Below are 24979 nucleotides of genomic sequence, written 5' to 3'. Positions count from 1 at the left end.
TTCTAACAGAACAAAGAGAATTTTTGAAGTGGATAATCCCCCTCTTGGCCTCCTATATAACGGCTGGTCCTTTTCACCCCCAACCATTTAATATACGTAGGGTGTCTCTAAGCATTTTCTGTGCACCTGCTATGCACCAGGCACTGAGCTTGAAGCTGTTTGATAGAGAGAAAATATATTCCCATTGGCAAACAGTCATGAAACACTACAGCATCCACTTACAACACATACCAACTCAGGAACCAAGAAAGAGGAAAAAATTGTTCTGACTGACATGAGTGAAAGTGGAATCATCTGGAAAAGTTGCTTAAAGCAATTGGCTTTGGGGCCTTGTGCTTCATTTTTTTTTTTTACTAGTTGGTTTCCTTGTTCATTGTTTGCACCTCCCCCACCCCCGTCTGTCTTACCTTCTCTCCTATCTCTGACTCCTAGCATAGGCCTGGGTACACAGCAGGCATTCAATAAACATTTACTCTTTGAATGAATGATCTTATCTAATTCAACAGCCCTGCCCTGTGAGTAGGTATTCTTGTTTTCTTCATTTTACACAGAAGAACCCCAAGGTTCAGAGAGGTGAAGTAGCTGGCTCAAGGTCACACAGCCAGCAAAGAGCAGCGGTGAATTAGAACCCAGATGTCCAAAGTCCTGCCCTTGAGACCAAGCTTTGGAAGGCAGTCACATTGCCTGAGCAAGAGGAAGTCATGTAGGGCAGGCAGATGGACCCAGGAAAAGAGAGAAAATTTGCAACTTGTCCAAATCTTGTCTTCAACCCCTGGATTTGAGAAGGTCTGGCACTTTTGAGACTGGGAGCCACGTGAAATCTTGCTTGTCACTCCTCTCCCTTAGCTAGTGCATCCCATGCCTTTCTTACCCCAGGATGGATTCTCTTATTTAATTGTCTTTCTCTCCCCTGCCCTCCCTCTTCCCCATTTGGTCCAGTCCCCAGGGGCTGCCAAAGATGCCATTCGGTAGGATAATTAAAGTTCCCCTCCTGTTAGCATCTCACTCCTCCTGAGCCCTCCTAGCAGCTGTTCAGCTGGAGTGGGCCAGGGAGAGGAGTACAAAAGCTTTGCTAATAATTGTGTCTACAAGCTGTGTGTGTGTGTGTGTGTGTGTGTGTGTGTGCGTGCTGTCGCTTGTGTACACGGCCAGCATGTGCCTGGTGTCACCCCACCCCCTTGGGCGGGGGCCACAGATTCATTACAGATTTTTCTTGGTGGCTCTGAGAAGAGGGAGGGGAAGGGGACCAGATGGCAGACAGGCGGGTGGCGGTCGGCCCTGCCTCCCCCTCCTCTCACCAAGCAGATGCCCCAGGAACAAGGGCCCCCGAGGCAGAGGCAGGATTAGAGGGAATACTCCGTATCAATTAGTGTCAAAGGCCGGGAGAGCTGGTGGGGGAGGGGCGGCCGGTTGGCTCTGGCAGGTGGAAGAGGGGAGAAAAAGAACTGACACATGAGGGAAGCCAAGATCAGGCCTGCAGGGGTTAACATGCAGTCTCACAGGGAGCTGGGAGAATGCAATCACCCTCAGAAATCATCAAGGGCAGCAAGCCTGCTTCCAGATGGGTAAACTGAGGCCAGGGGAAGCAAAGAGACTTGCTGGAAGTCTTACGGCCCCCGGACTAGGGCTAATACTACTACTAGAACTCTAATATTATTAGATATCATATAACATGAGATAATACTAGATACTAGAAAATGCTAATAGATATTAGATAATGTTAATATTATTATTCACATTCTTCTTTAAGTTAGAATACCAAAATTTCTAGCAGCAATGGAACAGTATGAGCCTCCCTGTCAGGCACTCACTATGTGCCACATACTTGGCAGACAATTTCTTATCTACTCTAATGGCCCCAATGGTCTGATAAGCAGACTCCTTGCAGAGCTGGGAGCCTGATGTGGGACTCGATTCCAGGATTCCAGGATTCCAGGATCATGACCTGAGCCAAAGGCAGTGGCTTAACCCACTGAGCAACCCAGGCGCCCCCTGGTAAGCTAGATCTTAATAGCCGTGTTTCATGGATGAAGAAATTGAGGCTCAGAGAGGGGAATGAAGCTGGGTGCATGTTGGTGCAGAGGAATGGCACACTTAAATCCTCACTTCTTTTACCCTAAAAAAGAAGACTGAATTTCAAGTCCTAAAATGCAAATTCAAGTTCAAGCTCTTATTTACAAGCTGTGTGCCCTTGGGCAAGTTACTGGGCCTCTCTGAATTTGTTCCCTCCTCTACTTTATGATGTTATCCAATAATGGGAGATGGGAAAATTACTTTTGTTAAGCGTCTGCAATGGAATACTACGCAGTCATTAAAAATGGTGAAGGGGATGGATATTTACTGGCATAGGAAGATATTCAGACTATCTTGTTAAATTAGAAAAGAAAATCTGAAGTAAAACTAAACATATCCAATATTACCGCATAGTGATTAAGACCCAGCGAAAGAAGTAGTAAGATAAGAAAATGAGAGCAAGAGAAAGAATGAGAGTGACTTGGTGAGCCCAAAAGGCTAAACTCCAAAATACTCACAGTGGTCATCCTGCACCGTGGTATTTTCTTTTCTATACCTTAACAGTTACAAAAATTAGTAGCCAGAGAAGGGGCAAATATTAAAAGTCTGTCCGATCATCAGTCTTGGCCAGTTTTGAGTATTGTGAAGACCTACAGAGTCTGGCTCTACGGAGCCAGTCTTAGGTGCTCCATATAAGCAAGGAATTGTCTCTCGGGTGGGTGGGGAGTGATAAGATGTGTGCCAGGATCTGGTTTACAGCACAGTTAGAGACCTGGCAACTTGTGTGGGTCAGGTCAAAGTCAAAACGAACCAGTGTCTGAGGGCCACTGGAGAAGGAAGGGTTAATGTGCAAATCCATAAAGCTGACCCTGGGGTGGCCCACTTAGGAGACCATCTGCCAGCGGGCCTGCAGCTGCCAATCCCAGGCAGGCTCTGCCTTCTCCCAGGCTCCTCCCAGCCCACACAGCTCAGAGCGGCCCAGATGCCTCTGTCTGGGGCCCGCTCTCCAGCCAGGGAATCTGGCCCGGCTGAATCATCACATCTCCCTCAGCCCCAGCAGGAGGACTGGCGTTGAAGGTAACAAAGGTTACAAACTTTCTCCCTTGTGATCTCGTTTGACCTCAATAACCACAGATAATGACGTGCTGGTTTTCCCATTGCCTAGCTGAGGAATCGGAGTCTCAGAGGAGTTATGGGACTTGGCCAAGGCCACGAATGAATTCTCTTTGGAAGATAGCCCCCCGCTTCTGGGGGAAGCAGGAAACCCCTCTGCTCTGATCCCACTGACACTAACTCTGTCAAGAGAAGTTAGGGGACCAGATGAGGCCTGTGTTCCAAAGCCCATCACTGGGAGCCTGGGGCCGGCCGCGAGGTGGGGATGGTGGGGCAGAAGAGCACCAGGTCGGGGTCCAGGACAATGGACTCAACTCCTTGCTCTACCTCTCTATTCTGCCTCATCTGCTCCTCCATCTAGAAGGTCTCAGGTAGCTTCCAACTCTTCTGCTGGGTGAAATCCAAGATCGCTGGCTACTTCCCAGCCCCGGGGAGAGAATAGGACGAACACCTCTCCTCACACACCTTCACCATACACTCTGGAGTCAGATATCGGGACTCACAGACCAGAACAGGGGAGAGAAAGAGTTAACTCGAGGGGCAGATGGAGGAGGGACAGACTCCTCCCTGGAACCTGCCCAAATGTCAGACTGAGCAGTTCAGGACTGGCGGCCAAAGGAGGCAGAGAGAGACCCAAAAGCTCCCAGAACAGATGGGCCAGCCAGGGCACGAGGGGGATGAAATGGCCGTCATAATCATAATATCTCAAATTCCTCTGGAGCATTCCTGTTTCCAGAGCTCATTCAAATCCATTATCTTATTGGAATCTCGCAACTCCTCTGGACAGTTGATGGCCAGGGGCTGTGAGATCCATCTGGCAAGATGAGGCAACTAAACTCAGAGAGGTTAAGAGATCTGCCCAAGGTCACACAGCTCATTTGCTGTTACAACAAGAGAATCAGGTCTCTTGAATTCCGATTCATCTGTCAGGGGACTAGCAATCCGATCCCCCATTTTCCAACACGGGGGCTTGGAATGATGAGCTATATTAGTAATACAATCTCGACAATAATGACAATAATAAAACTGAACAGGAGTTGATCACTGGTAAGGTGATAGGTACTGCGTTAAGCACTTAATGTGTATTATCTCATTTAATTCCCACTTTGACCCTATTTGGGGTAGATACAACTATGAGCTGCAATCTAGGGATGAAGGACACTTAGGTGTGCATGAGCGATATCACTTGCTCAAGGACACAGTTATAAACAAGTGGAGCTAAGACTCAAACACACATCTCTCCGTTCCTTCACAACCGCATTCACAGGTCCCAATCACCACTGCACATTAGGATCCCCTAAAGAGCCTTTAAAAAATCCTGATGCACAGATATCACCTCGAATCAATTAAATCAGAGTGGCTGGATGTGGGGCCCAGCCGTCATATTTTTTAAAGAGCCCCGGGGTTTCCACTGGACAGCCAAGTTTGGCAACCCCTGTACTCCAGTTTCCCTGGGGACTGGTCCACTTCTCATCTCAGAAGGGCTCCTAAGTGTCTCTCTTTCTCCATCTGTACAATGGAGCCCCTTCAGCTGGGAGAGACCAGAATCTGGCCTCTCTAGGCTCAGGCCGGGAGAGCGCTAACCCCCTCCCCACCCAGAGCTTTGTGCTGAGAGCTCCGAAGGCAGACTGGTTCCAGCTGTCCCTTCCCCTCTCCCCCAGAGGCACCTAGGGTTTGGGGAGTGTGCACCCAGGACCAAGACTGTTGTACAACTTTTATTCTGTTTCTCTCAAATTAGGCTTTTGTGCAACTGTAGACATTGGACTCTGCCACCTCAGGGACGGTGATGTTGCTCAGTGGCATTCTCCATCTTCTCTGGGTAAACCTGTTGGGTGCCCCCAAAATACAGTGAAATCACAATGGAGGGGGAAGCCTGGGGTGCGGCCAACGGAACAAAGGAAAAGAGCTCTTCAAGAAGAGCCTGTGGCTTGGTGGGAACTGGGACATTCTTATTTTCCAGGCTCTAGAAATTGTCTCTACTTTGTCCCCAGCAGGAAGCAAAGAGTCTGTTCCCAGGGTTCAAATCCTGTTGTTGGTTGACTAGCTGAGTGGGCTGCCACACTCTGGCCCACTTCCTGGCCTACGTAAATAAGGCGGCTGCAGCCCCTCCTGACCCTGACCTACCTAGTTCTCTCATTGGCTCTGAGAGCCGCAGGATGGAGAATAAAGAAAGCCTAATGAATGTAGAAATCTAAAGAAAAGCAGGCCTCCTGCGAGAGCTCTCTGCCTCTTCACACCTCCTCCATCGGGAGCAGCTGTTCTTGAAACATCAGTGCTTTGCTCAAGCCCCTGGAACTCACTGACTGACCTGGTCCACAACTACTGGACACCCAGTGGGGAACTTCCAGGACTGTGAAGTCTAGGACTCTGGGGTCCTAACAGGTACCATGTCATAGGAGGCAGGAATCCCCCCATCAACTCGGCTGATGATAAATGGAGGATCCCTGCAGCATAAAAACCACAGAATCCTATGATTTGGGAATCTCAGAACCAGGAGCTTAACCAGGCATGTGGGACCGGAAGCTTCCACAGTTTGGAAGCTGCTTTTTAGGAAAAAGAATATGAAATCTCAAAAATAAAGTTTGGTTTTTAAGTGAATACTTACTTGGAAGGAGAAGACAACACAGGATAAAAATTTACGAGCCAGGGAAACCCACCAACACCCCCAGTCCAGACTATAACACAATGTTTTATTAATGAACATTCTGAAATACCTCTATCGTACTTTATTCTTTGGACTTTTGGACTACATTGCCTCTGATTGCGTCTTTCTATGGTAATTTTCTAATATTGTCGTCTACAGGGAGAACAGAAAAATAATTCAGCATTTTTTCTAGGATGGTTTATTTAGGAGGACTTTGGGGTATGTGGTTGACAGGCCCAAAGGTCCCACCAAGATATGGGAACACAGGGACCTTCCTGTGTCCCTCCAAGCTTCCTACTGCCCATTAAAAGGACTTTCTTTTGGAGCTGTGCTGGGAGTGTGTCTCATCCACGTCTAGATATCCATGCACTGAAACTATCTTACTTTTAGTTGGTGACCTCCCTTGTAACCTCTACCAGCTCGCCTGTTTAACAATCTCAGACCCTTGGGGGAAAGCAAGTAGGGGAATAGGAACCGGAAATGTATCTAAAATTGCCCTCATTTTTGATAGCTGGTGATCTATAGGACTGCTGACTTCAATCTTTCGCAGCATGTCTCCGAGAGCATCGGGAATCAGGGATGCCACAGGACCCTGCGGACTGGGACTCAGGACAGCGGGAGACAAGGAGGGTACAGAGCCGTGCAGGGTGGGGGTTTGACTGGATGACACAGTTCCTGGAAATAAGGGGAGGCAGGGAATTGCGGCCCCGTGAATGGCTTCAGTCCACTTACCCCTGCCCCTTGCCAGGCTGTACCCCAAGCCTAAGAAAGCTCTCCCACATGCCTTTCCTCTCCGGGCCCCAGGTAGAACTATACAGAGATAATGCAGCAATATGGTGTAGTGGTTATGGGCACAGGGCCTGGGGTTCAAATCTCCACTCCACTTCTCATGAGCTGTGTGACCTTGAATGAGGGCTGTCACTTCTCTGAGCTCCAGGTTTCTCACCTTAAAAGGAGGAGGATGAACATGTACCCACTTTATAGGGTATTTGTAACGATTAAGCAACATAGTTCATATACAATGCCTAGCACAGTGCCTTACCTGGCTCTTGGATAAACGCTCAGTAAATGCCAGGTGTTACTATCACTACTCCTGTCCAGCTTGACCCATCTCAGCACCAGAACCCAGTGAAAGTCCCCTCCCTTAGCACTTGATCTCAGAAGGGCTGAAATTGGCTTCCCTAGTATTATATGCTAGTCCTGCACCAATTAGAATGTCTAGGGTAATTAATTGAGAAGTATAATTGTATCTATTGTGGCCCTGACTGGCATGGAAGTAAGGTTCTGTCACTATCAAGGAAAGGAAAAATGTTCTGGAAAGACCTAAATAAAAAATGGGAAAGGGGCACCTGGGTGGCGCAGTCAGTTGAACATCTGACTCTTGGTTTTGGCTCAGGTCGTGATCTCAGGGTCCTGGGACTGAACTCCATGCCAGGCTCCTTGCTGAGTGCAGAGTTTGCTTAAGACTCTCTCTCCCTTTCTTTCTGCCCCTCTCCTCTGTATTTGTTTTCTCTCTCTCCCTCTAAATAAATTTTTTTTTTTTAAATAGGACAGTCCCTTTTACCTGTCTTCTTACTTGACTTGCCCCAATTGGTTTGGGTTTCTATTCCACCTCACTGGCCAATCAGAACCCACGTTTCTGATGATCCTGGAGTCCTTTCCCAGAATCTCAAAGAATCTGGGGAGAGTGAATCCATTCCAACACCCAGCTTTGCTTCTTGAGAACAGAGACTATGTCTAGTTCACACACTTCCCAAGAGTCCAGCACCAGGTCTGTCACATAAAACACACTCAATAAACAGGTTTCAGAATGTTGAGTGAATAAATGGGATACCAATTTGCAAAAGGAAAAAAAATCAGGGGAGATGACTTCCCAAAGATCAAAGAAGAATCTTCTGGCAGCTAGGTTCTTTTCTTGTTTTCTTCTTTGTAACCAACATTAAATAAGTGTTAATGGTGGGCCAGGCCCTGGCCGATCGCTTTGTCTATCATCACGTTTAATCTTCCCTGAAACACTTTGAGCACTGCACTTCGCCAAGGCAGTGTGGTCTATTGGTTAAGACTGATGTTCAAATCCTAGCACCAGAAATTTCTAGCTGTATGATCATAAACAATTACTTCCTTTCTTTGGGGGCTCTCCTTGTCTATAAAATGGGAACGACAGTATATACTTTGCTTAGTTAATACATTAAACATTAAACACATGGGAAGAGTTCGGCACAGTGCCTGGACCAAAGTCAATGCTCAATGAACAGTAGCTTATTTTTCCTTCCCTCTTCCTCCCATATGGAGAAAAAACTTATCAGACAGTCCTCAGATGCTCACAGTAGTATATGATTCCGGGAATGGGAGGCAATTCCAATACAGGGGAGAGCATGGTGCCAAACTTCCTTCCCTTTCTACCCAGAAGCTACTAGTTTATATTTCCCAGTGCTTGGCACCTAGATGGGATCTTGTGACCAGCCTCCAGCAATGGAATGTAAATGGAAGTGTTGGGTCACTTCCAGGTTGAAGCAGTTAAGAGCAATGGGGACTTCTCTACCTTGGTTCATTCTCCTCATCTTTCATCCAGATCATGCCATATAACCTTGAGGTCGTGTCACGGAGGTGGGTCCCTGTATAGCTACATGAAGCAAAGCCCTTCTCCACCCCACAGAGGACTAAGAGAGGAGCAGGACATGACTGGCCATATTATGCCACTGAGATCTGGGGTATATTTGTTACAGCTGTCATTCTTGCCTATCCTAACTACACTTTCCTTATTTAAGGACCTTGAAACATCCAAGGTGACATCATTTTGCTTATTCTTTGAGTCCAAATGGTATCAGCATCCAGGAGCCATTCTCTCCTGGTCAGAGAATATGTTCCCTGGAGAAAGGAGTGCTAGGAATTGACTGCAGTGTTCTGGAGGATTCATAGGAAGGAAGGGGGATGGGTGGAAGGAAGTCCTCATCTTTCCAGTGGTACTGCCTCCTCGGTTCCACTGGTCAAACAACCACATGACTACAGATAGGGCCAGGCTTTCAAGTAGGTTAGGCTCTGGCGAAATGCCTCCCTCTCTAGCTGTTTCTTGAGAAAACTCAGAACAAGCGTAATTACAGCCCAAGGATAGGGCTGTGCACGGCTAGATGACTTGTAATCACAAAATCTATGTTCTGATGGTAAATACACTTTCTGTGTTCTTTTTGCCTCTACTTTTTCAGAAATGCCTCTTACACCTAGAAACAGCTTAACCCAATGCTGGCTAAAGCTCTGGTCTGTCTTTGCTCCAGTGGAAACCAACACCACCATGGTCTTGAGGACAGGACCCATCACTGGAAATGCAGGGTCGACCAGGATTATATAGAGTGGAGATTTCATGGCTCCTGGGTCTGGGTCCCTTTCTTTCCGGTGACCAGTTATACAGGGGGAGAGAAGAGGATGCTAAGAATAAACTTGGCGTGACTTCTCAGTTACAGATGACCAGGCTAACTCTAGCCAGTGAGCTGGCAACTGTTCATCCCCATCCTTAAAGAGAACCAGTATCTGCTCACTTCTATAAAATGGTAGACTCCATGGACGAACTGGGTTAACTGGGTTCTTCTTGGATGTGCCAGGTATGTCAGCTCTTCCAGTGGATCACACCAATTCTCATGGTAACTTTGGAAGAAAGTCTCTTCCCCCATTTTAGAGATGGTAAAATTGAGGCTTGGGGGAGAGAAATACAGTATGGTGAGGGCTTACTTTTCTGTCCTATTCCAGTTATCATATACACCATTCGTCCTGTATGAAGCACAGTACAGAGCAGAGCAGAAGCACCTTCTCAACCCCAGGCACCATTTCTGATGTGTCAAAGGATGGGAAGCAAAAAGAATACCTCTTCCACCTGCGTTACAGTGTGAGAGCACAGCTCAAAAGCACATGTATCTATAAAGTGTTTGGAAAATACTATATGAATACAAACTACTAATTAATAAGTGAGTGAGTTGGTCCAGAGGTGGGCAGTCTAGCGTGGAGACTGAGAGCACAGGCTCTGGAATCAGATGGCACTGGGTCTGATGAACTTGTGACCCCTCTGAACCTCAAGTTTCCTCATCTGCAAAATAGAGACGTGAATATTCCCTGTCTCGGAGGGCCTCATGAAGCTCCAGGGAGTTAGCGCATATGGAAGGCTTAGCAGAACGCCTGACTTACACTGTTGTGGTTGTGACTGCTAGTATTATAAATAACTCAACTAGTCTTAGTTTTCTCATCTGTGAAACAGAAAAAAAAATCATTTTACCCATCTCACAATGCTTTCATAATTTCAAACGTGCCGACTCTGCAGATAAGATAAATCACCCCCAAACTTAAGAGGGGCTGGACACAGCTGGGAAAAGATGTGGCGGGAGAGGACTGGGCTCCGGGAGGATACCCCTCCCCACTGCCTTCCCCTCCTGCAAGGCATTCAAGTGCCCCAGGCAAGACGCGGGCACTGTCCTGACTCTGTCCTGACACTGTCCCAGCCTCCTGCTGGCAGAACACGAAGCCAGAAATAGCTCCCTTGGTGCAGGACACCCGTTTCCTCCTCCCTGTCCTGCTTCAGCTCCCCAACTTGCCGGAGGAGAGCATGAAATGTGTCTGCTTAGCTTGGCATCTTGAGCATCAGCAGCGGGAAGGCTGGCCCTCATTACATGCACAGCCCAATCTCTTTCCTCTCTGAACTGTCCCTCTCAGGGCGTCTAGCACAGACACTGTTCCTAGTTCTAAGGCAATGGGAGTCGGCTGTGTCCTGGGCCCTGTGCTAGCTGCTGACTGTATGGAGATAAATAAGACAAGGCCCTCTGGTCAACTGTATACATTTCCACACTAATTAACATGTTCTGGGGTTGCCCATCTATTGATATTCTATTCATCAGCCTGATGGTTTATGTTTTTACCAGTAGTTATCAGGGCTGGTTAGCCACTGACTAGTTTCTTTAGCTTTGGGAAACCGACTTCACCTTTCTAAGGTTCTATTTTCTCATTTGTAAAATGGGACAGAGATGGTACCCTGGGATCAACAGTAACTGAGACAAAGAATGCAAAAAGCATGGCACCAACAGCATGGTAAGTGTTCAATGGCTGGTACTCGATTTGCTCCTTCCAAGAGCTGTAGCAACCTGGGAAGGATGAATATACAGCATGCATACTGTCACCTCCCGTTCCTGCACCAAGCAAAACGCTCTTTGCTACTGATCTCAGATACATCCCAAGAAGCCATCTCAACATAGAGCTTCAGGCAACTACTACCAATTAGTTCGAAGTCTTTGACACCTTCTATGGAACCCTGTTCACCATCCTGTCCTTACTCAGATGCATAGATCTATAGTTTGGCTGATACTCTTCTTCTCTGGAACTTTATTCTGGGTTTCAGTTCAGTATGACCTCCTTAGAGACTCACAAGCATGAGGACAGTTCAGATGCATGCAAGGGAGGCCCATTAAAAGTAGGTACACATTGATATGCCTGTTATCAGCCAGCTGGGCTCCTGTTCTGGTGAATGATCTTGGGAAAGTCACTCCTCATCCCTGGACTGACTGACTGACTATCTATCTATCTATTCCCTCCCCCCCGCCCCCCACAAGGTAGTGCATTAGTGGGACATGGTGGTTAAAATCTTGACTACTGGGGCCTTACAAGCTGAAGTTGGGATCCTGGATCTACTTTCTGGCTGTGTTACCTTGGAGAAGTCACATAATCCTGAACTCCAGCTTCCTCACTTGTTAATTAAAGGTACTAACAGTACCATCTCAAAAGCTTACAGGTTTTGAGAGGTGAAGTGGGACAATAGTTGGAGATACTGACCTATGTGGCTTTTCTCCTCCCTGTATTTTCCCCTCTGGTTTTGTTGTTGTTGTTGTTGTTTTACCATTTAAGCAGATCATGGGTTCTACCCTCTGCCTCAGGGGAGGCATGAGTCAGGGCTGGAAACTGGAAGATGGGAGTGTTTTCAGCTTTTGCTTTTTGGAAAAGTCAAAGCCTGCAGGGGCAGGGGATTTATGGACTTAGGAGAGAGTTTTAAAGAAACACAAAGGAAGAAAGATTTCTCCAGAGTAGTAAGCGATTGCCTCCAGACTAGGAGGCAGGGAGAGGGGAGACAGAGTGGAGGAGGGCACCCATAAGACCAGAAGGGTGCTGTGGGGGCAGGAATAATGAATGTCTCCATGAAATATACACGGACTGATGGCCAATGGTCTGATCTCTGCCAAGCTGGGCAAATTTGGACAAGTAAAATAACCTCTCTGGATCTGTGTCGTCACTTACAATCTAAGGCTGTTTTTAATCACTCCCCAAGTTAGTGCAAAGCAGTACAAAATCCTGGTGCCACCAAAATCTATTATCCCACCCTCTTCCTCATCACCAATGATTTAGCTCGGGGTCCTCTGCACCACCATTTCTGAGTTTAACTCTGGTCAAGAAAACACATGGTTAACTACCAATATCTCTTGTCTCCTTGTCTTGAAGGGTTATCCCTCTTCATGGATGGTTCGATAATCCTCTTGCTGGGAAGAGCACTTCTAGCATGAAAAGCACTTCCTGCTGGCTGATTCTCTTTCCGAGTGATTGCCCAGTGTGGGAGGAGACCATCAATACCCCAGGGCAAGCCCTCACCAAGCCCTGAGCCCTGTGAGCCCTGTGAGGTCAGCTTTACTGCTGGGCAGTTACTTTTCCCTCTGCCTGAGCCCAGTCTTGGGGCAAGCCTCCACTAGAGTGACCATCTAGAAATTTAAAAGTAGGAGAAGAGCTAGGCCTCACCAGTGACATTTTGTGCTCCGAATTCTGCCTCTGGGGAAGAAAGTGTTGAGTAAGAGAAAAGTCTAGAGCGGCACATCTGGGCTGTAAATCCTACCTCTGACCCTTACAAGGTGATAACCTTGGCTGAGTAACTTAAATCCTCTGAGCCTCACTTTTACCACCTACAAAATAGAGACAATGGTATCTCCTGCATAGGGTTGGGATGAAGCCATAATGAATAATATCTATGAATTGCCTAGCATAGAGCTTGGTTTATGACTAGGAGAGATCTAAAACTTCACGGCATCACAACTAACTTATATGACCTTGGGCAAGTCACTTTATCTGTTCAGACTTTTTCTTTTTTCTTTTTCTTTTCTTTTCTTTTAAGATTTTATTTATTTGATAGAGCTAGAGAGAAGGCACAGATAGGCAGAGTGACACGCAGAGGGAGAGGGAGGAGCAGTGAGCCCGTGGGGCTTGATCCCAGGACCCTGGGATCATGACCTGCGCGGAAGGCAGATGTTTAACTGACTGAGCCACCCAGACGCCCTATCTGTTCAGACTTTGATTCACTTTTGATGATATTAACTCCCGCCCTGCCCGCTAATTGCTGGTTATTTATAGTCATGTCTCCCCAACTAAAATGTAAACAAGTTGACAGTAAGAGAAAATTGTATTCATTATTATGCTTTGCCTATAGTAGAACTTCTGTGTTGAAGGTATGAATAAACAATCAGAAGGGAGATGTAAAATCCCTTTGCACAGACTGAAAAAGGGATCCTGGCCATCATGATTCTTTGTTTCTGATAGGAATGAATTTGGATCAATGCTGGGTGCACAAGCTTTTGGGGTCAAAGACATTGTCCCACAGTGGGAGGGGGTCAAGAGACCCAGGGTGTTTTCTGGGTCTTTATAAGACCTCGAGCCTCAGTTTCTTCATCTGCAAGATGAACACACAAGGGGCACTTACTGTTGTAAGGACCAAATGAGAAAAAACAAAGATAAGGATATAGCATGATTTCATGATGTGACTTTAGGCAAGTCATTTCACATCTCTGAGCCTCACTTGTCCTATTTGTAAAATGGGAATCAATTTTTTTTTTTTTCCCTTTTCCCCAAGGAACTCGGAGTGGTGTGGTCTCATAGGACTAAGGGTCAAGTGGGCTCACATTTCAGCTCTCTCTCCCCATCTATAAAACAAAAAGGCTGAATGTGAATTCCTCGAAGGTCCCCTCTGACCCTCCCATCCTGACTGGAAGCTAAAACCCCCCGCAAAGTGATGGCGGTTTGTAAGAAGCCGACCAACAGAAGGTGCCATTACAACGATAGGTTCCTTCTGGAAACAATAAGCCACGTGATAAACAGTGGCCCTGAGTCCACCCTGCACCACTGCCCAGACATCTGTCCGTATGGGAGTGGGCTGAGCCCCAGAATCACCTGCCACCTGGCCGTGGAACAGAGGCCGGCCAAACAAAAGCCTCCTTATCAGCTGGCAGCTCTGAAACAGGATCCCAGAAACAGCCAGAGCTGCTCACCTGCTCTGCTAGGCACAAGCTGGGTCCAGATGGACATCTCATCAGCATCCCCAGACCAGGCTTCGGGCAGCATATGCCACAGGACACCTTTATGGGGCAGGATGCGGTAACTCCCCACAGAGGGTAGGGTGGCAAGAGAGAGCAGTGTGCGGCCACCTGATCAAAGCAGAAGTTCAAACGTGACTTTGGGTCAACACCACTTCACTGAACCCAGTGCTCTCTCAGGCCGACTCAGGCTATGGACATCGGGCAACTCCTCTCCCTTTGTGGGTCTCAGTCTCCCCATCTGCAAAATGGGGATCTGAACTAGAGCAGTGAGTCCTAAAGATCTTTTGATCTTGTATCTCTCTCAGTAAGAAATACTGAGGATGAAACCCCCATATATGTGTATTTATGAATTCTACATGAACACTGTGGTTCTAATACATCATTACAGATACTATAAAACATATTCCTCAGACCTCCCCATGCACAAGGAGACTGGATGATCTCGAAAATCCCTTTAGCTCTAAAATTCTGTTGCTGTACCTATGTAAGTCTCCGAGTCTCCTGATCAGTACCACATGCACACTCCCGCGGGTCCTCATCATTTATTCATTCAACAAACATGTCAAGATCCCCAACCATGGACTGCTGTCCTAGGTCCTGAGATACAGTGAGGAATGAGGCAAACAAGGTCCCCACCTCCGCATCCCCACACCCTCCAGCAGTTCAAATGATTCTCTCTCAAATAAAAGGAATTAACTTTGCTGTTTTTAATACTGGTGTTTCCATATGCTTCAGACTATTAGATGTTCCAGCGACTTGATGAGGGAAAAGTGTTACAATTCATACATTCAACCAACACCTGTCTGGCCCCCTGCTGTGTATCAGGTGAAAGAGATACATCAAGGAGCATACAGATAGTCCCCTCCCCATGATGCTTTCGGTCTCTTAGGACGGGTACACTTTAACATGGGTCTCACAAATCAATACAAAATCACAAGTGTGTTGAGAGCCAAGAGAGGTACCTGCCATGATAAGAAAGTCTGTAATTCAAGGTGTGACTTAATCTAGAGCATTGTAGAAGGAATCCCTGAGGAAATGACATTTGACCTGAGATCTGAAAGTGCAGTAGGTATAAGTTAGGCACTGGGGAGATGGAGAGCTTTCCTGGCATCATGTGCAAAGGCCCGGTGGCAGAACGGGCATGGAAAATTTGAGCGACTAAAAGGAGAGGGGTGTGGCTGAATGGAGGGAGTGAGGGTCAGCATCTTAGAAACAGTCTTGGGGAGGTGGGCAGATAGACGCTGGACTGGAGAGTCTTTACGTCTTCTCAGGGAGTCCGCTCTGTATTCTGAAGACCAAAGGACAGGGATGGAGGGCTTTAGATGGGTGGAGGGGGTGTGTATGGGCTGACTTGCCTTTCAAAGAGGTTCTTCTGGCTCAGTGCGGAGAATGGGTAAGGAGGGGAAAGACACAGAAAGTGGGTCAGGGAAGGACAGAGAGTAAGGTAAGTTATAATAGTAGCTACTGCTTAAGCCGATCGGGCATGAAACAAGATGAGCAAAATGAGACAAAAACACCCCCAACCTTAAAAGCCAAACTACAGCGACAAGAGGCACAGCAGGTAGAGAAGACTTGTAGTTGCCATCAGGCAGATCTGAGTTCAGATCCCAGTTTCACCTCTTACGAACTATGTGGCCTTGGACAAGACACATCTCACCACCTCCCGGGTCTCAGTTGTTCCTCCTCCGCAAAGCATATGAGACTCGACACATGTACCACTCAAGAGCTCTGGCTTCTTACCCCAATTCTGACTCTTACCAGCCAGCTGTCCTTGAGCAGGTCACCTCCACCCTCTGAGCCTCAGTTTCTCCTCTATAAAACAGTCTCTCAAATACCCCTCTCCTGGAGTTACTGTAAACATGGGATTAGGCAACAGATAAAATATGTTTGCTTCATAGCACAGGGCTGGGCACTTAAATGACAGAAGGAGCTTGGCCTCCACTCTGTGCCGTGAGTGTGCACACACGCTTCAGGCCCAGATGGCACCTCTCTCCCCAAAGGAGGGGGGTCTGTCGTATAAAATTCCAGCTCACTTGCGTAAGCTTAACTTTTAATGAAGCCAGAGAACAGTGATCCACTGGTGTTTCTGCTCAGCGAAGCTGTCAGCGGGATGTAAGCCCAGGGAATCCGGCAACAAGGGGATTCTCCTGATGAGAAACATTTGCGTCCAGAGGATCTTAATATTTGTTTTGAACAGACACATGTAGACGTGAATTACTTAATGACTGTTTTAGGGTTCGGCATTGTTCTGTATTTGGTTTGGCTTTGTCTCTATGACATCTTAATTCGTGTTTTATTTCACGGAGCTCCGCACACAGGCTGTGGCATATGGGAGCTCCCTCAGCAAAATCTCCAGTGAAGACGGGGGATGGAGGGGGAGAGAGAGAGGGAAAGAGAGAGAGATGGAGAGTAAGCAGACTGTTGCTTCAAAGGTGCGCCATGAAGGGGGGCGGCTGGGTGAGAGGGGTAGTTTGGATCAGTGCGCACGGATATAAGAGATAGACCAAAACCCTCACCGTCATGGGAACATGATTTGCCTCTGCTATTTGGAAGTCTAAACAGTGTGTTTTTCAATTTCCTAATCTGATTGATCACAATCAGAGAGATTGTAAATTTCATGCTTGTCCATAACACATGCAGGGGCCCAGCTAAGCTTCTAACACTGCTATTCAAAGTCATCCTGGCTGCATTTGAGTCAGGGAGAGGAGCCAATAGAAACAGAAGCCAATAGGACCCTGACTAAGAGGACAGGAGCCCCCCTCTGACCCCTATCCCTGCTCCCAGCCTAGGAGTCAAGGACCTGGGAAGTCAGTGCTTAACTGGCTTACTACATTAATTGCTTGAAATGTTTCCTGCCTCCATCTAGGGAGTCATCCTCTGTTAGTTTTCCCCTCACTCACTCTGCTCTAGCCACACTGACTTCCTTGCTATCTTTAAATACATCAAGCATGCTTCCACCTCAGGGCCTTTGCACTTACTGTTCCCTATGTCTCAAAAACCCTTTCCCCTCAGTTATCCTTATGACTCCCTCCTTTCACCCAGGCAGCCCCCTGACCACCCCATCCAATCAACCAGCCTTACCCTCTCTATCCCTTTCCTCTCCTTTATTCTTCTTTATAACACTTATTATAACCTGACCTTCTTTGATTTCTTCATTTATTACCTTGTTTCTTCATTTATCACCTTTCTCCCTCTGACAGCTTGGTGTTGTTCATTGTTATATCGAGTAGGAGCTCAATAAAATTTCTCCATGAATGAAAGGACGATTTTATTTTTTAGCCACAGGCGGCTTCTTCCCTTTTGTGATTCATTCCCTGTGGCTCATCTTCTCTTTGAAACGCGTGGGCTCACTCCAATCCCCCTACCATTGGTGGCTGCTCAAGGAATGCAGACTGGATTTTGTTTTAGCCAGAGCTAGACCATGAAGGACAAGAAACCTAATGGTCCACACCAGACTCTGCATCCTTGAGCCAATGACAGAGGAGTTGGAAATTTTATACAATAAGGGCAGTTTCTTTCCACAATCCCCCTTCATTAGCACTTAACTCTGAGCCCCCCAGCGGATGATGTCCTCTCTAGAAAGTTCAAATTGTTTTTTCTTCTGGGGAGAGAAAAAAAAAAGGTATCTTTTGAGACTCTACTAGCAACAAAGGCCTTATTCATGCTGATCATTCCTTGCATTTGTAGGTAAAATTGATGAAATAAAAGAATCACTCCCATTCCACAGATCAAACCACTAAGGATAACTGTGTGAGTCTAGGCAGGGGATGCCACGCCTCAGGGAGGGTGCCTCCCTCCTCTGGTTTTCCACATCCCCTTTTCTTATATTCCCACCCATATTACAGTACTTAGGACAGTCTGCCTCATGCTGTTCCTTACTGGTGCCTGTGTCCACCTTTGCCACTGAATTCCGAGGCCCTCCCAGAGAGAGATTGGATTCATTCATCTTTTCCTCCTTGATGGGCCTGGCACATAGTAATAATAAAAACAATAATTTATTATTAATAGTAAGAGTTCACATTGATGATGATAGCCCTTCCTCTGTGCCAAACAGCACTTTCCATAAATTAGCCCATTCAGTATTCTCAACAGCTCTTGGAGAGGGCTGCTATTATTAGCCCCATTTTATGGATGAGGAAACCAAGATTGAGAAGGTCAAGTTCCTGCCAAAAATCACATAGCATCTGCAAATAGTAAGCATCAGCAAATAGTAAACGGAAACAGGTATTTTGATTAGCTGATTTGATTTGATTTTTTTTTTAATAGCTCTACATATCTCTAGTGGCTCTTTAGGGAATGCCAAAACCATATTCAAAAATGAATACAGAGCACTGGGGTGGTCAGGTGCCACCGCCAGGCAACCCACCCAGCCCAGGTGTGGGGGAGGGGGGTGGCACTCCCTCCTGACATCTCATTAGGTAACTCTTGCCATGGTAACAAGAGCACTGCTGATGGAGCTCTTGGTCTGTGCCAGGCACTGTGCCGTGTACTTAACACGAATTACTTTGTCTACTGCTCACCACAACCCCATGAGCTCAGTCTCGCACAGGTGGGTCAGCCGAAGGACAGAGAGGGCGAAGTGACTGGCAGAGTCCAAAGTAGGAAAGCTGAAGCCAGTTTCAGTCTAACCAATCAAATCTGAGCCCAGATTTGACTTCAGAGCCCAAGTTCTTCACCTTTCCACTTTCTCCCCTCAGAAGTGTTCCCTCATACCTCAAAGTCTTATAAATGAGCAATTTAACAACGCTGGTTTTGTTAAGCCCCCGCGAGTCCTTCCACCTCCCAGGAAGGTAAATCCAGCCACTCCAGAAGAAAGGATATTTTAAAAAATGTATTGTGCACCGGCAGCATGCCTGAAGAGCTCACAAGAGCAGGAAGCGTATGACCCAGGCTTCCTTCCTCATCACAGGAGTTAAGCTTTCAGGAGTGCCCCCCCCATCTTTTTCTGGTGGCCTGGAGTGGGAATGGAGTTCATCAAGGCTCACACAGCCCTGAAAAGCACTTCCCAGGGGGCATTTCATCCAACCTCCTGTACCCACACCAGCTGACATGTCTACTCGCCCAGCCAGACAGACGTCTATATCCCGAAAGCTTCATTCTGACACTAGTGCGAGTCAAATCTATCTGCAGAGTGTGTGTCTCTTAGGCGGCGTTGATCAAGAATCCCCAGCCTGTCAGGAATGGGAGTGGACTGGGAGACAGCGAATCTGACACTGGATTTGGACCGCGTGCACTCATTCAATTAATGCATCCAAGTTTCATTCAGCGTCTACTGCAGCCCGAGTCTCTAAGACAGCACGGTTGCCAAGTGAAAACAGCCGTGTCAGAAATAATGCCCCCCACTGACCCCTATACACCATTCAGCAAATTTCACCTTTCAGAAGGAGAAAGGTTTGACCCAAACAATAACACTCCCTTTCCAGAGAAAAACGATCATTCATCGCAGGGGCAAGCTTTCTCCATGACCCTCAGTACCTTGGTTTTTAACCACAGGCCGTCAGGAAATCACCTCCCAGCTGCCCCTCACTCTGCTCCTGAGGACAGAGTCAGCACAAATGTGCTAACCGATCTCTTGGCACAAAGGGGAGTCTGGAATTAAATGGTTCAAAGGCATTTCTCCTGCCTAACAATTTCGCCATCTTTCCCTTTATGCAGTAAAATCTCCAATAGTTTGGAATTTATGATCCTTTGGACAGACCTGGGCTGAAGTCTGCTTCTGGACTATTCTGCATAGAGAGGTTTTTTCGAAGAAAATTAATAGCTTGCCAAAAGAATTGTAAAGGGAATCGCTTCTTCTATTTAAGAGGGTGGCCTTGCTAGCCCTTTACAAACACTCCAGCATCCACAAACAATTGATATGCTAATTTCAAATGGTTTTCACATGTTCATTAAGTCCTTAGCTACTATTTGGTGATATGATTATTACAGTTGGGTCTAGCCCCAGACATTTAAGTTCTTCACTCTGAGCATAAACTTTCTGCGTACAAACTTTTCTGGACCAAACAATTAAAAAAAGAGAATTAATCAAAGCCAGGAAAAATGACTGTACTTCTTGGGTGCGGACAAGAGCGGGGTCTCTTACTCTCCAACTATCTTACTGATTCATGCTCTCTTTCAGTTCTTTTAGGCTGAGGCTTCACTTTGGCCACCCTATATCCCAGGTGGCCTGGGACAGGCTCGTTACATCTTCCATCCTGGAGTAACGACTCACAGCGAGACTTTCACTCTCAATATGAATAATGAATTATACAGTCACTCTAAGTTTGATGGAACTAGGGATTCAAACTAATTTTCAAGGAGTTTGAGTCTTCTCTGGACTGGCAGTACCTGGTCATCTCTACACAAATGAAAAGAAAGCAGTCTGAGGATGCTACAGCAATCCATCCTGAACCCAGGGAATTCTTCACCAGCCCTCGCCCACCCCCTAACTAAAAAAGTCTGATCAGAAATTCCCTAAGCTTCCCTCAGGGAAGAGAATGATGGGACCACTCTCACCCCACCTCCTATGTGTTAATTCCATCTCAACGCATGGCCTGTTAGCTGAAATCCCACGATGTTTACTGCCAGCATCATTTGGGGGAGAAATGGGTGGGCATGAAGAACACAATACTAGAAGGAAACGTTGACTTCCTTTGGCCATTATCGACTGAGCTGTTTGTTTCAGGAGTGATGTCTATTAAGGAATCACTCTGGACCACACACTGTGGGAAGTGTTTTACCTGACTCAGTCCTCATAATTCAAGGTCTGAGATGGCTACTATTATTATTTCTATTTCAAGCTGATAAAAAACAGGCTCAGCAAGGTAAAGCTTCTTGTTCAGGACTCTCAGCTAAATGCTAGAGCCACAACAAGAATCCAGGTTTGTCTGAAACTCAAGTCTGAGCTCTTAACCACTATGATATACTGCCTCCCACTCTGCTATACCGATCTGACATTTGAGTCAGACATCTGCTTGCAATTTGATACACATAAAGCTACTGCCTCATCAAGGATGCCTCATGGATGGGGAGAGGAAGGTGGGGGGGGTGAGGGGAGGTTTTGCTTGGAGTGTGACTGTATGATATATGCATAGTGCTATGAAATCAACCAATTGAATATAAGCTTCTATCCTGGTACTAAATTATCTTCTGAGATAGACTTAAAATATCCTAGGGAAGTTCATTCAGAGGAGGGATAACCCTCATCTAGAAACACGTATTAAGTGTTTAACCAACAGAACTGGATGGTGTTTCGTCCAATCCCTCCCCCATCTCCCTACAGATCTGCTGACTATGTGCTGGTCTTGACTCATGAAACGAAATGACATTTCTGAGGAGACCAAGTACCTAGACTGCCTCTAGAGGAAGCCACTGGGGCTCAGCTGATACTATGCCAGCGTCTCTGTCCCTTTCCTTCCTGAGAACTCAGCCTTGACAACATGGTACTTTCACTGTTAAGTAAGCCTACTACATTAGAAAGGATGCAGGAACTGACCTCGCTGGATGTGGCTGGCTTGGATGGGGCTGGGGATGATTTGGGTTTTACAGACAGTCTGTTGAAAGCTGACTCAAACCCAGCCTTCCCTGAAGACTTGAATACAAATGCTCCCCACTCACGTCCCACCCCAAACCAGGATGACAGCTATAAAACTGGAATCTATTCTACAGAGGGTCTGCACATGTTACAGAAGTATCGAAGAAGATCCTTCCAGCATGACATAAATTAGGGGCTTATGACTCAGACTTTCGCCCCAGCAGTGGTTTCCAGGGGTAAGGGGATAAGGGGTAAAAAGACCCCTAGAGGGAAATGACACCTGGGGGAGGAGGGCTGGCTATTGTTAAAGAGTTTCAGATGCATTATGCTCAGATTTGTACCATGCTGCAGAAAGCATGAGGGTTAGGAGACTTCAGGCAAGTCATATAATTGAGAATATGACCAAGAAAAGGGCATGCCAGTAACGGACAGACAGGCAAAGGGGAAAATGCCAAGTTAGGTGGACTTTAGGCGTTTTCTGTATTCAAATACCACCAGGAATCTGCTGTCATCTTCCCGCAACCCTGAAATACATGGCAGACCCTGGACCAAATGTCACACAGGTAGTTTTCAATGAAATTATCTTTAGTTTCCACTACAAGGGCATATTCTTTGGCCTACACAGCACCTGGTTTGCCAACAGTAGGTACACTCCAAAGGCGGAATGGATGGCTGAAACCCAGGAAGACAGAACTGCTGACGTCAAAACTCTCTTCAAAGAACCTTTTTCCAAGCAGAGAAACATCAGCCTTGCACGGCATTTGGTGTTCTTGTTCCCCTTCTCCAGCCTGTGTCACAAGGTGTCCCCTCCCTCCCATCTGCAAATACTGGCTGCTACTGCTGCTGCTTGAAGCCTACCACATCCTGCTTCTAGTACACCCATTCCCAACATGGGTTACCCATCTCTCTAAAGACCTGTATGAGCTACGCTCCTATCAGACTCTGAAAAGTTCTCCAGCCTGAGTTTGATTCTGTAGATAGGATTCACTGCCACCCACCCCACAACCACCGGAAAGTTCAGATCCCGTGGGTCCAGAACAGGCATTCTGTATGAAGCACTTTCACAGACATGTTTTCAATCTACTCTCTCATAGAGCCTGCCAGGATTAATAAATCCTCCAAGTGGTCTCCCCTGGTCCACTTCGTTCTTTTTCTCCCACTGAACCACTCATCCAACACCAGCGAAAGATGAGTTTTCATACTGCCTTGATCTTCCCTGACAGAGGGCACAGCCTTCTTCCTTTCATTTGCAAACTCCTCTAAATTGAACGCTTTATGAAAAGAACTGGGTTTTCTCTGTCTTGGAATGCTCTCCCTAGCCTCCTCTCCATTCCACCTCACCTCCTCTTCTCCTCCTTTCTGCCTTTCTTTCTTTCCTTCCCTTATTCTCCGCATCCCACTATTTTCACCATCTACGGGTCTGTTCTCATCCTTGAGTTCAAAGCAATCAGATCCTTGTTGAAAAACCAAACAAAACTTCCAAGATCATCTTCACGATCTTGGAAGCCTCCTCCCTGACTCTTGAGCTCAGAGTACTGGTTTTGGATGCTGTAGGAGAGAGAATTCAGCAGCAGTGGCAGCCAAAAAGGCGTGGAGGAGGGTGCTGTTTAGGGTGTATTTGAGGGAACAGCATATGGGCTTTTGTCAAAAGGCTCAGAGCTCGTTAGTTTCTGAGCTGAGTATAGAAATGTGCCATTTACCTCTGAACACTGCTTAAGCTGGTTCAACCCTCATCTTCTCTTCTTGTACAACACCACAACTACCCCAATTCCAGCATTCCTTTGTCCCCCGTCCTCTGAACTCTAATACCAAGAAAAGTTTCTTAGTCAAGTCCTATCTCACCTACACCGCCCACCCCAAGAAAGCAAAACCTCCGGAACAGCAGCTGCCAGGTCAGCAGACCACTGAGTGTTGCTCCCCCTAAAGACTCCCTGTCCGTTCTCACCAGCTTCCACCTCACACAGGCAATCAGTTCCCATGTTCCAGCGGGAGACACCGAGTAGTGACGGGGAAAAGACAGGCGCCCTGGCCCAGCAGCCTGCATCCACCCCTCAGGACTCTGGGGCACACAGGCCAGGAAAGAAGGACCATCAGGGTCTCAACTGCTAAGAAGGAGGTCATTACCTTGGCAGTGGCTTGCGGGCCGTGATACTGGCGACAATGATGCTCTCGGGACGCGGGGTGGCCACAGCTTTAAAGGTTCCTCGCCAGAACTTCTCGAAAAGCTGCTTCTCGCCTTGCTGAACGCTCGCCATAGCCAACCCAAAGGGACCCGGGGCGCCCGGGCGCTGTCCGAAGTGCTGAAACGCGGATTTCAAATGGGGGCACACCCGGCTCCGGGTTCAGTCCGTGTGAAACCCAGAGGGGTGGGGTGGGAGAGATCGGGGGTTCAGGGCGGGGGATGGGATGCCTCAGCCCGGTCAGGCAGGGGAGGAAGAAGGCTGATCCACCGTCTTTCTTTGCCTTCTGTGCTGTCTCTGGGCTGAGCTCTGAGCTTGCGAAGCCTCCGCGCCCCAGGAAGGGAAGGGAGGGCTGGCTTTCTCGGCAGCGCCAGGAAAGAAGAGGCGACGGGGTCGTCTGTGTGTGCGTGCGCGTGTGAGCTCAGGCGCGCCCGGGTTTTGTCTCTCGCACAATGTGACGTTGGAAGAGGAGGCTGGTCGCGCGAGCTGCACTTTCCTCCCCCCTCTCCGTCTCTCCTCCTCCCCACCAACTCCCTCCTCCTCCAGCACAGCCTCCTGCCGCCATCTGCATAACAAAAGCCCGCAGGTCTTGGGAGGAGAAAGGGCGGGGCATGTGCCTGTCACCATGGCCCGAGGCGACGGAGTTGCAGTGCTGACCCCTCAGAGAAGCAATCCTGGCACCCCGAACTGAAACCGGCAGGAGATCCTGCTTCCCAGCCTGCTCTCCTCCCCAGCGGCAGCAGGCCTCTACCCCTTCCCCTATCTCTTCTTGCGTGCTCTCTGGGCCTGGCCCCCTCCCTTCTCAGCCCCTTCCTTTCTCAAGTCTTGTAGCAGATCTTGGGGGGGGGGGGGGGAGTAAAAAAAAAAAAAAAAAAAAAAAAAAAACTTAACCTACCCACCCAAGCCAACCTGATCGCCTCACTTCTGGGAGGGACTGCCTAGGCAGCAAAGGGGGTCTCTTGCATGCCTCTTTGTGCCTGGGTGCTACAAGATTCCCACTACCCAGAAAGTGCCATTTGATGGACAATCCGTCACCAGTTCGGCTTTTCGCCATCTGCCAAGCCGGGTCCCCGCCCGCAGAGGGGCGCAGCGTTACATCTGTGCCTGCGGCGCTATAAGGAAGATTTCTTTTGTGCCTCACAGCCAGCCAGCCCAACGTCCCCGCTGCCAAACCCATCCAAAGGAAAGAGTGCCC

General features: G+C 47.6%; 1 protein-coding gene across 1 annotated transcript in view; it reads right to left on the bottom strand.

Moving 5' to 3' along the window:
- Positions 1–24554, bottom strand: part of SRRM4 (serine/arginine repetitive matrix 4) — a 140666-nt gene extending 116112 nt beyond the window's left edge. Inside the window, exon 1 of the mRNA XM_004753333.3 lies at positions 23729–24554. Within this exon, the coding sequence (XP_004753390.1) occupies positions 23729–23859 (131 nt within the window). The 5' untranslated portion in view covers positions 23860–24554. The remainder of the gene's footprint in view (positions 1–23728) is intronic.
- Between the last annotated feature and the right edge of the window lie 425 nt (positions 24555–24979).

The sequence above is a fragment of the Mustela putorius genome, unplaced genomic scaffold, assembly GCF_011764305.1.
Source record: "Mustela putorius furo isolate JIRA1106 unplaced genomic scaffold, ASM1176430v1.1 tig00537248_pilon_pilon_pilon, whole genome shotgun sequence".
Lineage (NCBI taxonomy): Eukaryota > Metazoa > Chordata > Mammalia > Carnivora > Mustelidae > Mustela > Mustela putorius.
The sequence above is the reverse complement of the archived record's forward strand: the minus strand, read 5'-3'. Positions and strand labels throughout refer to the sequence as shown.